Source organism: Myotis davidii, unplaced genomic scaffold (genome assembly GCF_000327345.1).
Source record: "Myotis davidii unplaced genomic scaffold, ASM32734v1 scaffold329, whole genome shotgun sequence".
NCBI classification, from domain to species: Eukaryota; Metazoa; Chordata; class Mammalia; order Chiroptera; family Vespertilionidae; genus Myotis; species Myotis davidii.
In genome coordinates this window covers 792,890-809,498 of record NW_006300374.1, presented here as the reverse complement: position 1 = coordinate 809,498, position 16,609 = coordinate 792,890, and the positions used below count along the sequence as shown (strand labels likewise).

General features: G+C 47.9%; 1 protein-coding gene across 1 annotated transcript in view; it reads left to right on the top strand.

Moving 5' to 3' along the window:
• Positions 1-16,609, top strand: part of TMEM178B (transmembrane protein 178B) — a 349,600-nt gene that overhangs the window by 106,306 nt on the left and 226,685 nt on the right. The window contains exon 3 of the mRNA XM_015572660.1: positions 12,183-12,296. Coding sequence (XP_015428146.1) covers positions 12,183-12,296 — 114 coding nt within the window. The remainder of the gene's footprint in view (positions 1-12,182; positions 12,297-16,609) is intronic.

The following is a 16,609-nucleotide window of genomic DNA, read 5'->3' as shown; positions in this document are numbered from 1 at the left end:
AGGAATGAAGGATTTCTGACTCTGTTTGTCTTCTCTCTGTCCCTCCCCTGTAGGACGCCCGCCTCATGCTGGATTCTTAATCTACAGAACAGGGATGCTTCCCTTTGGCCTGAGAGCTGGGGATTCTTATCAAAAGTGACATTAAAAAAGTGCCAGACTGGCCTCCTCCCTCTCTCCTGCCCATCCTTCATCACTCCTGCTGTCTCCATCACTGTCTCCCAATCTCAAGACCTGTCTCCACTTCTGGGTCCCTGGAGAGAAAGCATGAGCTCATTGTTTTCCAGTGAAAGACCAGATTTGGTCTCCTTCTCGCCTCGTTTGCCTGTCAGAGCCTGGAGATTGATGAGCCTTCCTCCAGCTGAAACTGTGCCTGGAGGAGCCCAGCCTTGCGCACTGGGGGTCTGTGTGCTGGGGCGGGAGGCGAGGGTAGCAGCAGTTGGGGGCTCTGAACTTTCCAGAAGGTCGTTAGGGATGTGATGGGAATAAGGAACAGGTTATTTACTACACCCCAAATGGTAATTTAAAGCCATAGCTCACCATCTCATTCTCTCCCAAGCAGCCTGATTCAAGCTGGAAAGTACATGAGCAAATTGGGGGAAAAAGGCAACCAAAACCTCCCGGGGAAGATGGAGGAGTATGGCAACACCTCAGTCTGCATTACCTTTTGTGAGGAAGTCACTATGTAATGACCTTTTAAAATGCCTTGTTTAAAACAGGCTAAAAGACTCAAAAGGGGGAGACATTTGCAATCAGGAGTGAGGAAATTAGGATAAAAAGTTTGTAGCTCCCACCCAAGGTGAGGTGACCTTTAGCACAGAAGGTTGTTAGATGCCACAATACTAAGCCAAGGAAAAGAGTCACTTGGTAAAGTGATGGAAAGGACCTGGTGTGTGAATGGGTGATCAGAGGAACAGGGTCCATGCTCTGTGGGGTCATTGGGGACCATCCACATCAGGTGCATGGTGTACCTCTCTCATTAGTAATGTCTTCATTGGAGTGTTGACCATTGGGCGATGCCATAGGACAGGAAGGAACATGGGCAGTGGCATCTCCAGTGGGACCATCCTGCTGGAGAGGGGAGACCAGATGGCATGAGGGCATCTAAAGCTCTGTGAGCCTGGAGGTAGGTGAGCAGGGTCCGTGGACACAGATGAGTAGCCCGGCAAGAGGATGCTCTGGAAATTGTCCATAGGTCTCATGAAACAGGTGGGTGAGCGCTCAGCCAGGAAGCTGTGATGCTGAGAGACTGAGCAAGCACTCTAGAGTGACTGTTCCCTCCTCAGAGGTGCTTCCAGGTGGGTTGGTGGGGAGAATGGTTTGGCAGGGTCTCTCATGATATCCAGGTAGACGAGGCAGGGGAGTGGGTCAGGGAGGTGGGTCAGCGAGCAGAATCGCTGGCAGGCCGAATGGCCCCACCTGAAGAGCTCTCTCTCTGTGGTTTGATGTCTGGTCACAAGGAAATCTGTGGTGTGTGTGGGCAGTGTTCTGCTCCCAGTGCTGCCCTGATGAGGGTTTTAGTCATGACTTGGAGGATGGGGATGGGCTGCTGACAGAGTGCATGGGATTGAACAACAGGATCACGATCCAAAAATTTCTTCAGGGGCTGGAACACATCGGAGATTCTGCAGGAGGCAACAAAACAAGACACAAAAAAAACAACCACTAAACAAGAAAAGACAGCTGACCATGCACGTGGTGGCCTAATAGCTTTCCTGGAGGAAAATATGTGGGCACTATCCCCTCCACGTGAGCAGCCTGGGACACAGCTGTCCACAAGCGCACAGGGAGCTGGATGCTTCCACAGAGTTATGGCTCCCAGACCCTGGAGCTCAGAGTCCTGCAGGTCTTGCACAGGCCTGACTGTAGGAGGGAGGGATTGTGGTCCGTGTGGTACCGCAGAGATTTCGACACAGAGACAGAACACTGAGGGGAAGACCGGGGCTGTGCCGAGTTTTTACGACTGTGGTTGCAGACCCTGAAGTGTCTAAGTTCCTGGAAGGAAAGCAGAGACTGGGGTGGGAGAGCGAGAATGCTGTCTTTAAATATTTATGGGCTGTTATATGGACACAGGATGCTGTCCCAGAGACTAACTGATAAATGAAGCGAGCACTTATTGAATGTTTACTAGGGAGCAGGTTTTTTTGCATGGGTTATCTCATTTATTCCTCATCAATCTTTTGAGGTGGGTGGTATTATTGTAGATGGGGAAATGAGGCTCAGAGAGGTTGAGTAACTTGCCTCAGGGGCCCCCTGGTAAGTGGCTTGTCCTGATATGGGGACAAGGATATGGCAGATACAGGGGAGCAGACAATCTGAAGCTGTCCTCCAGTGCAGTGCGCCTGCGAGCTGCCTTCTCTCCAGCTCGTTAGGGGAGCCTTGGAAGCAAATACTCTGTCTTCCTCTGATAAGAGCAGCAAAGTCTAGACGTTGCACATCCCAGCAAATGGAAAAGTTTTGTCTTATTTATTCCCCATGGAAAACCTTGGAGAAGAGCTTGATTTTTCCCAATTTTTCTTCGCGTGTTAGGTGAGCATGTTATGTGGCACATAAGAGCTGTGCGTTCTTGGCAGGATGGATACCTCTTCTGAGCCTTGATGCCCCCGTCTGTGAAGTGGGGATAATAAGAGGATCTCACTTTTAGGTTTAAATGAGAAAATGCTGTATCATAAAGTCACTTAGAAAGCATTCATTGAGCACATGCTAATACTCATTTTAACAATAGCACCACCTGGGCCATTGGGTATACAGAGATGGAAAGCACAAGCTCCCCTATCTCAGAGCTTTTACTACAGAGACATGATTACTATACAAATCCTTGTTACCGTAGTAGCCAGCAGAAGGATGGGCTGAGGGGTCAGGAATGTGTTGGTGGGGTGCGCGGGGGGCTGGCACTTGGGAGCAGGGTTCTTGAGAATGAAATTCCGTGTGTGTGAATCAGGAGCGCCTGAGCACTGATCATAACAAACATTTTTGTAATGTAGAATGGGAAGGAATTAAATATTTAGGATTTCGTCTATGCAGTGCATACAGAATAACGCTAAGAAGGCTATGCCAATGCCACAAGCACCAAAAACAAAGCAGACAAAATGGAAAGCACTTGAAAGCATTAAAAATAAAAATGGAGGTAACACTTTTGCTCAGTCTGAAGACAAGAAAACATCCCTTCTGGCCAGGCCTGCAGTAGCGCTAAGCCTTGCAAATCCTTTGGCTCAGAGCAGCTGGAAAGAGCAGAGGCACTAAGGAGGCATGGGGAGGTGCATCTTAAATTGCAAGAGCACTTGTCAGCATTGCTGGTTGGTGGGTTGCCCAAAGTTTGCCCTCCTGACTCCTGTCCCCTTCCTGCTCTGCTTGGGGACAAAGGTTTGGGGTTAGGGGTGGGAATCCCAATCCTTGTTGGCCCTCCTTGAACCTCTGGAACATTCCTGGTTTCCATCCTGTTTCATCAGGGACACTGTTTTGCTTCTAATGTCAAACATTTAACCCCCTAAATGCCAGCGTTCCTCTGCTCCACATTGTGGCCGGCTACAGAATTCAGCTGTAATAACGCTGAGATGTCTGATCTGCACCTGTCCCAGTTCCCTACAAGAAAGTCTCCCTGCTTCCTGTTTCTGCTAAGATGTCATTTTAACTTGTTTCTTTGATTTTGAGAAAATACCCTTTATAGAGGAGACAAAGTCCAAAACTTAAAGCTTTAATTGGTTTCATCTTTTAAAAAAATGTTGGGTTACATTTTTTTTCTATATTCTTTGCTTTCTACTTAATCTTTCCATTTATTAAGCACAGAGCAAAGGCCTCAGGCTAGAAAGATGACTACGAACTGTCAGCCCAGTGGGCAAGATAGTCATCAAAGTGAGGCCATGCAGGCGAACGCTGTGGCCACAGCTGAGGCAGGTCAGTGGGACAGACCTGGCGTTCTGGGCTTTGCCATTGGCACCGTGGGAAGAGGAGCAGCAGGGATAGTGACGTCACCTCCTCTCTTTCTTTCTTCCCTCATCAGTAGACATCTAGAGCTCCTTTATGTATAAGGCACCGTGGCTGTAAAACAGTCCTATTTCTAGGGGCTCTTCACCCAGGCAGCCAGTCATTGCAGCCACGGTGTCAGAAACCACCGTGCTCACACAGGGACACGGGCTTTCCTCAAGCTTCTGAGTGGCTCTGGGAGGACCTTCATCTGTCCAAACTCTCCCTCTTCATCAGTCAAACGGGTTATCCTATATAATAAAAGGATAATATGCAAATTGACCCTAACAGCAGAACGACTGGGAATGACTGGTCACTCTGACACACACTGACCACCAGGGGTCAGATGCTCAATGCAGGAGATGCCCCCTGGTGGTCAGTGCACTCCCACGGGGGTGCGGCTGCCGGGCTGCCAGAGGGATGTCTGACTGCCAGCCTTGGCCCGATCCCCCGGGGAGCAGGCCTAAGCCAGCAGGTGGACATCCCCCGAGAGGTCCCAGGCTGCGAGAGGGCACAGGCTGGGCTGAGGGACAACCTCCCCCCGACCGAGTGCACAAGTTTTTGTGCACCGGGCCTCTAGTTTCTCTAATATTTATCTTGTGAGGGTGGCAGGATAAAATATGAGTGTCTGGCATATGGAAGGCATTGAATAGGTGGGTTTTTTTGTTTGTTTTTAAAGAAGGAACTCTGAGATGAAGGGAACGTGCAGACTCTCAGAGGTGGTCAGTGGTCCATCCCTGTGTCTCTAGGAACTTTGGATCCCCACAGAAGAGAAGAACAGAAAGGTGTGGGGGAGCCGAGAAAGAAATGGGGGGAGTTCAGCTCTGGGAGCCCATGTCACCCTTCAAAGTGGTCTCAGCATTAAGTGGGACCAATCCCTTTTACTTATTGCCATTCACACTGTTTTCAAACATGGAAACGACATGCACTGCTCTCCATTAGGGTGTCCTTCTTAGTTTGCCCTCTCCCCCAAGTAGAGGAGACAGGGACTTGGGGGCTCCCAGGAAACGGGAGGAGAAACCAGTGAGGTGTGCATGTGAGCTTCAGGTCAGACACCAGAGGCCATTCTCTGAGCAAGCTGTGCAGAGTGTGCCCACAGTTACCCTCCCAGAGGATGGGTGCCACTCGCCCCATTACTGAGGGCTGCCCTCCTGAGCGGTGACTCTCCTGTGCTCCTGCAGGCCACCCGACAGGAGCCAAGTGGACTTGTGAAGTGTGCCACTTGGGGTGCTGGATGCTTGACATGGGAGCTGTCACCTTGCCGGGGAGCACCCATTGCTGCTGTGGCTGGAGACGTGGAGCACCCAGGGCCCCGAGAGCCACTGCTCTGATTCTGTCCACAGAAACCCTGACTTATTTTAAGGCCTTATGCACCCTGGGTAGCTCTGTTGGACGCCCCCAGACATAGCTTCCCAGAAGAGACCAGCAAGTACTCAGAGCCAACAGCTTCATTTACCTTGTAGATCACTGATCAAGTAACACGCCCTGATATTCATTCTTCATTCATCCAAATATATACTGAGGGCTCGCTGTGTGCCAATGGCTTGCCTGGCCCTGGGGGTAGAAATGTAAACAAGAGACTTGGTTTCTGATTTGATGGACTCACAGTCTAGTAGTAGAAACTGCTCTTTGGATAAAAAAGATTTGGGGTCGGAGGCATCTGGGAAAGTCTGCGTGCCAGACCTGTCCCTCTGGGGGTGTCACAATGTACATTAAAACTCTTAAAGTCCTACAACAACATTTAAATGTTGTTTAGCCCAACTTTTCTTAACTACATTTGACTATCACATAACCAGCTCATTCCACTTTTTTTTAGTCTTATTGAGATATAATTGGCATAACATTGTATTAGTTTGGTGTGTACAATGTGTTGATTTGCTATCCTATATAATAAAAGCCTAATATGCTAAGTGTCCGGTGGTCCGGCCAGACAGGCCCTGGAGCCCTCCTGTGGTCCCTCCCTGGCTGGGAAACCTTCTTCATCCCTCCCCAGCCCCAATCGTGCACTGGTAGGGTCCCTCAGCCTGGCCTGCGCTCTCTTGCAATCTGGGCTGAGGGACTCCTCCACCCCCGCCCCCGCCCCCCAGCCCCTGCACGAATTTCGTGCACCGGGCCTCTAGTATGTATATATTGCAAAATGGTCACCACAGTAAGTCTAGGTAACATGCATCACCTCACATAGTTACAATTATCTCCTTGGGATGAGAACTTTTAAGAAATTCTCTCCTAGCAGCTTTCAAATATTCAATGCAGTATTGTTAACTACAGTCACCATGCTGCATATTACATATCCAGAAGTATTTATCTTATAACTCAGAATTTGTGTCTTTTGACCATCTTTGCCCATTCCCTCCCCCCTGCCCCCATTGCCCTGTCTCTGGCAACCCCCAATCTGTTCTTTGTATCTATGCCAGGACTGACTAGCAGACTCTGAGAAATGGATGAATGGATTACTCTAAAACACGTTTCTGTGAAAGAGAAGACTAAGGGACTGGTCGGCATAAGGAGCCAAAACAGCCCCGATTGCCTGCCTCCTTAGGTTTTTATTGTAACAACAGCTTGAACTGAAATGAACCTTTAGATACAATCAGCAGGGTAAGAAGCACATGCTTCTACAAGGTCAGGTCTTAAAGATTAAACATAGAGATTCCAGCAAAACACCCAGGGCCCAGACTTGTTTGGAAAAGTCAAGGTAGGGGCTGCCACCTTTGGCAAGGTCCCCCGGAGGGCCCCGACCTTTTGGAGAATCCTCCTTACAGACTTTCCAGCCAAGTCCTGTGCTTCCCCCACATATCTATAAGTTTGTTTTTTTAAGATTCCACATTAAGTGAGGTTATATGATATGTCTTTGTCTGACTTATTTCACTTAGCACAATGCCTTCAAGGTCCATCCATATTGTTGCAAGTGGCAAGATTTTCTTTTTTTTTTTTAGGCTGAAAAATATTCCATTGTGTATATGGATCTCATATATACATATTCTTTACGCATTTATCTGTCGATGGTCACTTAGGTTGTTTCCATGTCTTGGCTGTGAATAATGTGGCAATGAACATGTGGGTGCAGATATCCCTTTGAAATAGTGATTACATTTCCTTTGGCTAAATACCCAGAAGTGGAATTGCTGGGTCATGTGGTCATTCTAGCTGTAATATTTCAAGGAATCTCCATACTGTTTTCCATACTGGCTGCACAGATCACTCCACTTTTAAAGTGCGGGGGTGAGGGAGTTCTGTTTCTGGGTCTTCCTCAGGCCCACTCTGGCCAATGCTGGGAACAGTTTTGAAGTTGTGGGTTTGTCTTTGGAGCTTACCCCCCACCTCTTCAGGAGCTGCCATGGGTCCTTCATGCTTTTCTCAGCATCTCTTTTCTCTGCTGCTTAGGTTCTCTCTGGTCTGGAGGGAGGGGACTGTGGAAGCCCATTCTCATCTAAGCATTAGTGACTCATGCTACTTCTTCAGACTTATTTAAAAGAACTTTAAAAATGTGTGCCTAAGAGAACAATATCTGACCCAAAGGAATGACTCTAATGGAAGAATTGAAAGTATTATGGCACCTGCTCAGGGAAGATAATTTTTGATGGAGTGGGGGTGGGTCCCAGCGCTGCCTCTGAAATCACTCTGCCTAAGAAGACTCCTGCTATTACTCTTGAGTAATAGACTCCTTCCCTAAGTACTCAGGATACACGTGAGAGGAAAACCTCCTGCTGGTATGGTTGTAAGGTGTGGTCAGATCTAGACTTCAATGTGTGTGCGTCCTGGTCTCTGTGTTATCATCTGTCCTGGGTATACCGGTGCTCTTGTATTTCCAGCCTCAGGGGGAGTGAGCCTGTATCTGGCCCTTGGATCCAGTCTCTGCCTTGTACCTCTTCTCTGGTCCTGAAGACTGGCCCACTCTCTGGATTCCAGTTGGGTTCGGCTTTTGGGGGGAACAGGCAGGAGATGACGGAGGGAAGAGGAGAGGTTGGGTGTTTATACCCTGCCCCCTCACCGCAGGTTGGCTGTGACTCTCTGCCAAAGGCTGCATCACCTCTCCATACAGCCACCCTCTTCATGTCAGGTGACAGCTCCCTTTCTGGGCCTTTGTGTTATGCCAACTCCTGTTGCCAGCACCAGGTCCCTGCACCACCCTCTGCGGGTCTGTTTACACCCTCTGCCCAGCTTTGTAAATTGTCCCTTTTTGAAACTCTCCTCCTTTCCCCGTGTGGCTATTCTGTCTGTCTAGGACCCTGACATGTAGGAGGGTCACCAGCTCAGAAGGTTGAAGGTGTAGAGTGTCCCTTACCCCCAAGTGCCTCCAATCTCCTAGCTGAGGCTTCCTGAGGGGAGGCTCTGTCTCTGATTGGAATGCAGGAGTCTGGAAGACAGGCTTGATCTTCCCAGGTAAGGCCCTGGGCTTTGCTACTGCCTCCCAGGTGGCCCCTCTTCCCCATTCGTGGCAGGAAAACCTGTTTGCATTGGGAAGCCCACATTCTGGGCACACGAATTTGGTGCCCAGATGGTGCTTGTGTTTACAAAAGCCCAGCACACTGACAGGACCCGCAGACACATGGATAAATATTTTGCTTCTCTTCTCAGGCAATATTTAAGTCTTTCGAACCTAATTGCTGTCGAGGCAGGATGCTCGTGTCCCTGAGGCAAAGAAACAGTGAGGCCTCCAACGAGGCCACAGCTGTGGCAGAGGCCCCGCCAGGCTCCCTGGCCGGCCACCTGAGGTGTCTGTCGCCAGCTCCTTGCTCCTGCCGAGTGTGCTGCCGGAGACTGGGGCTAAGGGAGGTGACTGCAGCCCACCTGGAACCTGTGGTTATTTGTTGAGTTGTTTTGACACTGATATAACCTGAGTTTAGCCCCAAATCAGGTACTTTTCTGAGACATTAGTGGTGGGCGCCAATCTGGCTGTAACCAGTGGGATTTTGTCTGGGAGTATTTTGTTTGATCTTCAAATTGTTGCGTGTAGGGCAGCTGCTAGCTGCTATGACATCCTTGTGCAGGTTAGACTGAGGCAGTCCCTCTGGCAGGGGCAATGCTCCCCTATCTCAACAGGGGCACGCACAGTGAGTGGGGCAGTGGCTTGATTTCAGCATCCAGGTATCCTCAGAGGTCTTCTTGTCAGGGCATAACCTGCTCAATGGTACCTGTCCAAGGTAGTACTCAGCCAAGGTAGTTGCTGATGGTATTCTTGTTAAAATCCTCTATCCTTTTTTTTGTTTTAAATCTTTCCTGTTTCTTTTCTTCCTTTTTTTTCTTTTAAAACACTGTCCTATTTGCCCCTTGGATGACATTTCCAGGTGCAGTGAGAGGCCCCTGTGTGCATTTGCCGTTTCTTCCATCTCACTGTGACTGATAAGCCTCTCTGTACACTGTCCGCACAAGGAAGGAGTGTTGCTGTTGACACACAGAGTTCTGCAGCAATCACGTCCTTTTATTCATTATGTTGGAATTTGCCTCAATTATGTCAATCCCCTGTATATAATAGAAGCTGTTGGGTCCCTTGCCCACTGTGGTCTTATAAAAGGCACCTCATATTAGTCATTCCTTTCTTCAAAGCACATGTTATTGGGGCTCACCCTGTGCTGGGAACTAGGGAGATAAAGATGAATGGATAGACAAGTCCCTGCCCTTGAGAAACTCATAATCTAGTGGGGGAGTGAGGCGTGTAAACAGATAAATCACAGCCCATGGGTGTGCTTGCTGGGCAGGACAGGAGCCCGAGGAGGAGGGGGTGGGGCCAGTGATGCCTACTGCTAGGCGCTGTGGGCACAAGGAAGACTTTGCTAGGAGTTGCCATTTAGACCTCCTCTGAGGACAAGTAGACATGTATCATGTGATGAAAGGCAGGGAGGAGAGTAGGTGCAGTGTCTTGAACAGGTAGGGCACAGTCGGGGCAAGGTGGGAAGGGCCACCTGGCTGGAGCCCAGGGTGTGTGATGACTGGGCTGAAGGGGACCTGGAGTGGGGGCTGGGGCTTTGTGAGGAGTGTGGGGTACTGTGGGGGTAAACAAGACCACATTTTCCTTTCTGGAAGACACTCCAAGCAGCAATGTGGAGAGTGGCCAGGTGGGGGAAACTCAATCAGACAGTTCTGGGTTCTCATCCTTGAGCTGCTACTTCCTTGAGCAAGTCACTCAATATTCGTGAGCCTCCATGTCCTTATTTGTAAAATAGGGGGATGTTCATAATAACGCCTTCTTCATTGGGTTGTATGAGAATTAGGTAGGACAGTATTCATGACAGCGTTCCTGCTGGTGGGATAAGTACGGGACATGAATGGGGTTACATGTGTGGATGTTGGTTTCTTCAGCCTCCAGGAAGGCTGGGCAGGGCCTGGCAGCACTTCTGCTTATTCCAGGTCCTCACACACTTTTCTGTGGGCACCATGACATAAGTCAAGGTGGGAATTGCAGATCTACAAAGCACTTGGCATGGCTCTCCTACCTAGTAAGTCTCAGTAAACAGGGCTGTCCACTGACATCAGTCCTTATTCATGTGACTACTACAGAGAGAAGTGGGGACAGAGAAGAGAGGCTGGACCCAGGGACGTTTCTGAGGTAGAGCTGGCAGAATTTGGTGGCCAGTTGGATGTCCGGGAGGAGGGGCACCACCGGAGAGGAGGAGGCCTTGGGATGATTGTGGGATCTGGGATGTCATAGACCAGATGGGAGGTTGTGCTAGTAATGGAAACTGGAGTGTGTGGGTTTGAGGTATGAATGTGAATTGAGGAAGTAGAGACCCATCTGGTAGCCTACTTTGTTCCAGAAGTAGCAAGTTAGGGGAGAATGAAGACAAGGTGGCGATGTGTCAGGGGGAGTGCTGGGGGCATGTGAGAGACTTCAGGATGCTGTAGGCTAAGGAGACAGAAGTAGAGGATTTGACAAATCAAAGACAAAAGGAAAAGAGTGCATAGCACTTTGCCCAACTTCGCTTCTTTGGATAGCGTCTGTCCCATTGCAGAGTGGCTGCCAATAACTGGCAGTTGGGCAGCTGTCCAGGCATGATTTACAGGAAGGCATTGGTTTCACGAGAGGCACTGTCTAAATTATTGCACTTCTCCAATTGCCAGCTTTCCCTGCTGACAGTGAACCAGGGGTCAAACAATTCAATCAGGTGCCACCACTTATAAATTGAAAATCAGTGGGGTGCAAAATGGATTACCATCAAAATCTATTCAGGTGCAAAACCAAATTTTAAAACCTCTAACCTTTAAAAATCATTCCTTTCCTGATTCTTCATGATGCCCTGACATTGGGTTTTAATATCCCTCAAATAAGCAAACGTCCATGGAAATGCCTGCAGGGACTAAGAGTGTCAAGGGAAGAACTCCTAATCATGCCTTCCTGTTGGAATTTGCAAACATGGTGGATTTATGAATTAATACATTGGCAATTCTATTACCTTCTCCAAGGCAGAGGTTCTCAAACTTAAGTGTATAACAGAATCACCTGGAGGGCTTATTAAAATTGAGATTGCAGTCTTGACCTCAGTGTTTCTGATTCAGTAGGTCTGGGGTCAGGCCTGGGAAATTGCATTTCTAGCAAATAATCAGAGGATGCTGATGCTGCAGTCCCAGAACCATCACTTGAGAGCCTCTGATGTGAAATCTTGGAAAATTTTGATAATTTGACTAACCAAGCATGCATTGGTCAATAAAAACAAATCAGTAAAAGTCCTATTGGACCAGTCGTTGACTTGTTGAGTGTGTTAAGGGGCTTTAATTTTGTCTAAGAAATCTGAGAAGAGACCGATTCAAGGAGATAGGGATTGATCTGAGTGCTTTGTGTTCACAGGTAAGGTTGGGGGATGGGATAGAGAAAAGGGAAGCGGCCCCTCTAACAAATGACATCATTAAGGTTGAAGTCTGCTCTCAGTTGGTCCAGGGGTGCAAACCAATAATGTCTTTCGGTGCCTTGACTTGAAAGTTGAGTTTCTTAAGATTAAACAAACATGGGTACCACCTTCTTAGCAAGCCATCAGCCTAAACTGTGGTCCGCCCCATCTCCGAATGATGCTAGAGATATGTTTTTTTTAAAATCTAAATTGATTGGTGTCTGATATTAGTTCTTCTCTGTTATTCTTTTGGAGTCAAAGTTACTGCCTTGCATAAAGAGTAGGTGTCACTAGGGTCAATATAAAACCGGTCCCTTTCCCCACAGAAAAATGGATCCTGGAAACTGCCCCCAAAATGATTGCTGCCTCATTAACACTTGGTTTCCTGTCTATCTTTGCCAGGAGAAATTGAGCGATGCACATACATCAAATACCACTACTCCTCAGCCACCATCCCAAGGAACCTCACTTTCAACATCACAAAGACCATCCGCCAGGATGAGTGGCATGCCCTGCGTAAGTACACCTGATTTCTTCTTTGACTGTGACCTTTGGAGGGCTCGGGGGCTTGAATGCCCATCAACAGCTTGGTCTGGACAGATGGATGTGCCTCCTTCCGAGGCCTGTGGACAGTCTCAGCACATGGAGGCAGGTCCTCAAAGTGTCCATGTCTGTGAGTCAGAATTGCCTCAATTGGTTTTGATTGTATTATAGATCTGAGGAGTCTGCTTCTAACATTAAGACAAAAACAAAACAAACAAACAAAAAACAACTAGCAGTTAGATGCTGATCAGTGATTGTTCATCACTACCCTGGTAGGCATTTGAGATTTCGCCTACCTGACCCAACCAACTCCTGGGATTTCACTGGAACCTGTCTCCCAGTTGCTTGGAGTATTATTGTGGCAACCTGTTAATCCCTTGTGTCATCCTTTGCACAGCGTTTCAGGCTGATTGCTGTTGGTTCTGGGCTACATCACTTTGGGAATTTGCATTCGGGTGGGGCCCTCTACTTACAAGTTTTTATTTCAGAGTGATAGGCTTTGGGACCCTGGTTCTCATGCAATTGCTTAGCAAAGATCACAATATCCGCTTCTATTGTTGGGGAATTTCTTGGTCAGAGATCCTCAGAGACTTAAATTATGATGGAAGTGTGACTTAATGAGCAATCAGAGCTAGTTGGCTATTTTTACCCTTCTGTTCCATGGGGGCTACCTGCTGTGTGTCATGAAACTCGCCTTCATTGCTGGCACGGTTCTTCAGGTGAACACATCCTTACTCCTTAGTAAGCCTCATGCTGCCCTTGTTTTTTGTCATTTCTTTCCTATTCTGGCTTTTTTCACATGTCTCACGGTTAAGATTCAGTTTACATTGCTATGTGAATGAGGGCCTTTTATTGTTTCTTGATAAAAAGAATGGTAAACTTTGATGAAGGCCAAAAACACCTTTCTTCTCCTTATTGCTGCCTGGTTATCTTTTGCATGCCTGGGCCTTCCAGGTATATTTCACTTTTTGGTTTGGCTTTAATCAAACAACCGTAGTTTGGAGTGGGAGGTGAGAGAGACAAGCAGAAGTAAACAAAACAGATCAATCATTCATTGGTTTCAGGAAGAAGCTGTGGCCAGGATGGTTGTTTCTACCTGCCACTAGCTCGAAATGATAGGGCAGATGTCAGTGGATGGAAAGGCATTACCCAAACGGTTGTCCCTACAAGCTTTGTCATCATGAGAGACACTAACTGGGAAATGGGCCAGAGAGGTCATGTTCAAAGACTGTTTCTATGTGCTAGCCATTCAGTAAAGCACACCATATGCTATTTAATCCTAATGTGAGTGTTGCCTCAGATGGTATAATAATTGGGCCTATTAATTTCCTTTTTGGAGGTAGACATGTAAGGAGTTAACTTCATAGATACATGACCATGACTGCTTATTTCTCACATTTCATTGGTCTAGTGCCATGATCGGCAAACTAGGGCTCGCGAGCCACATGCAGCTCTTTGGCCCCTTGAGTGTGGCTCTTCCTAAGCCTTAGGAGTACCCTAATTAAGTTAATAACAGTGTACCTACCTATATAGTTTAAGTTTAAAAAATTTGGCTCTCAAAAGAAATTTCAATCGTTGTACTGTTGATATTTGGCTCTGTTGACTAACGAGTTTGCCGACCACTGGTCTAGTGTAGTCGGTTATAGAAGCCGTAGAGGCTTAGAGGGATGTTCAGGATACACAATAGGCCTTGTTGAATAACCACTTAAATGTAATTTAAGTCATAGGGGTTATAATGGAATATAAGGAGGAAGAAGTTATTGACATAACAGCTTCAATTCAAATTCAGTTCAACCAAAGTTGCTGTGTTTCTTTATGTACCGTCACATGGTGGTTACTGAGGCCGCAGCTTACATCTGGAGGAGAATGAGGGTGGGGGAAAGAGAGATACATTCACACAGCAAGTGATTATGAGGCAATGCCATAATTACGATAATTATGATATAATAAAATTGTTTCTAGCAATGAAAATAGTTTGTGAAAGTTTTTCAGCAAGGAGGAGGATTATTTTAGCATCAGTTGCACAGATGCACTTCAAGGGAAACCTGATGAAACTCTTCTGGCTGTCTATCCAGTAGACTTCTGGAATTCACGTAGGTCGCAATACCACTGAAAATATGTTGCATGGCGCTGGTGGAGGAGGGAGGAGGCTGATGCTGGGGTTTGTGGAATGTTCTTGAGCCTGATGTCTTCAGGGTCCTCATTCCTGAACTGTAGTGCCGCTGGGTTGTGCAAAAACCAGTGTGCAGCTTATGCTGTGAATTGAGGTGCTCACAGATCTATTTTTAACTGATCGAAACCATCTCTGCCACTGATATTTGCAAAGGTTTGGGGCACCACGTGTTGGTGAAGTGGAGGCTGCCCTTTAGTGTGAGATTCATCTGCCTCTCTCACTGAGTGGCCTAATGGGCTGTTGAGTAGGCAGAGAACATTTGCCATTCCTGACATCGATGGCAGCTATTTTTAGCCAGAGGGCAGGTGAGCATCAGTCTCATCTGAAGTTGGTGCTACACGTCATTGGCAAAGCTGGCATCCTGGGGACACATGGTAAATGTCCATTCTAGTTTTCAAAGGTCAGATAGTGATGGCACATAAACCTCCTTGGAAATAAAGTAGAAACTGTCAAAGATTAGCAAACTCCTAAGATCAAGCTCTGGAAATTAAAAAAAAACCCCAAAACTCTAATTTATTTACTTGAAAGTCCTTTGCTCTTTAATTTTATTAATGGGATCAAATATATTCATTTGACACTAAATTGGTTATTATTTTATAAGTTGACAATTCTATCTTACATTCTATAGTTTTTCTCAGTAGATAATTTTTGCCAAAGTGAAGAATTTTGATTTTGTTTTCTGAAACAACTGGCAAATATTTTGGACTTGGGTTAAATTTAGATTCTACATTTTTCATCAAGAATTTTCATGTGATCATCAACCGTTGATGAGGAAAACAATTTGCAGTAGGAAAACACACAGTTTGGTTTGAAATTTATGCCAGTGGCTTTGGAACAGTCAGCCCTACCCATGGGAGGCATAACTATTTGGCCGTGAGCTCATTCACCTTATAGTCAGGTGAGCAGCATGTGAAAAGCTTCAAATCCAAGTGCAAAGAAATAATAACCACCTTGGGACGTAAAGGCCAGGACACCACACGCGCATGTATGTGTGTGTGTATGTGTGTGTGTGTGTGTGTGTGTGTGTGTGTGAGAGAGAGAGAGAGAGAGAGAGAGAGAGAGAGAGAGAGAGAGAGAGAGAGAGAGAGAGAGAGAGAGAGAGAGAGAGAGAGAGAGAGAGAGAGAGAGAGAGAGAGAGAGAGAGAGGTGGTCTCCGTGTATGAGGTCTGAATGCTGAGTTGTCTGAGTGACGTGGTGACAAGCCTCTGGCTTTGGATTGCATGGTGATTGCTGGTGACATACTGTGTGTGCTGGTGCCCATTTGTCCTTCCACCCTGGCCTGAGCTCCCTGGGAAAAGGCAGAACTCCTTCTGGAGTTGGGACTGGTGGCCTCAGTCCACCCTGGCCTGGCCACCTGCCCAGGGCAGCCCACCTGCCTTCCTGCATGCCTGCCCAGGCCCAGCTCCACCCACACCAGCCCCTCCTTCAGAAGTCCTCACCTCTCAGTGACAGCTTCCCAGGCCCTGCTGCCTCCCACTCCTGGCTGCTAAGTCCTGGTCACGGGCACCCAGGCTCCCCTCCCACCACCTCCCCTTGCTCTGCCACTGGGCAGGTGCTCTCATTTGGTCCCTGTGACTGAGCATTTGTCCAGCTTGTGCACTCCTGACCCAGATCCTCCCGCCACCTCTGAGCTGGAGCAGGGCAGGTGAGGAGTCACCAGGCTAGTGAGGACAGGATGGTGGCTGCAGGGGATGAGCTTGTCTAATGCCACTCTCTGGGTGGGTTTTCTGGTTCAGTGTTTTGATTATGACAGAATCAGATTAGCAGTGGTCAAGGGGAAGCAGGCTGGCATTGTGGTGGCATCTTAAACGGTGCTGTCTCCTGTAAACTTTTCAGTGTGAGCTTATAAGGCTTGTTTGGAGAATTCTGTGTCCTGTGCCCAAGAGTGCCTGAAGTCATCTGAGTGGCTCGGGTGTCCCTTTGACATGTCCTTTCAGCACAGCCAAGGGCCAGGGCACTGCCCAGTGGCAGGGCAAGGGGAGGTGGTGGGAGGGGAGCCTGGGTGCCCGTGACCAGGACTTAGCAGCCAGGAGTGGGAGGCAGTAGGGCCTGGGAAGCTGTCATTGAGAGGTGAGGGCTTCTGAAGGAGGGGCTGGTGTGGGTGGAGCTGGGC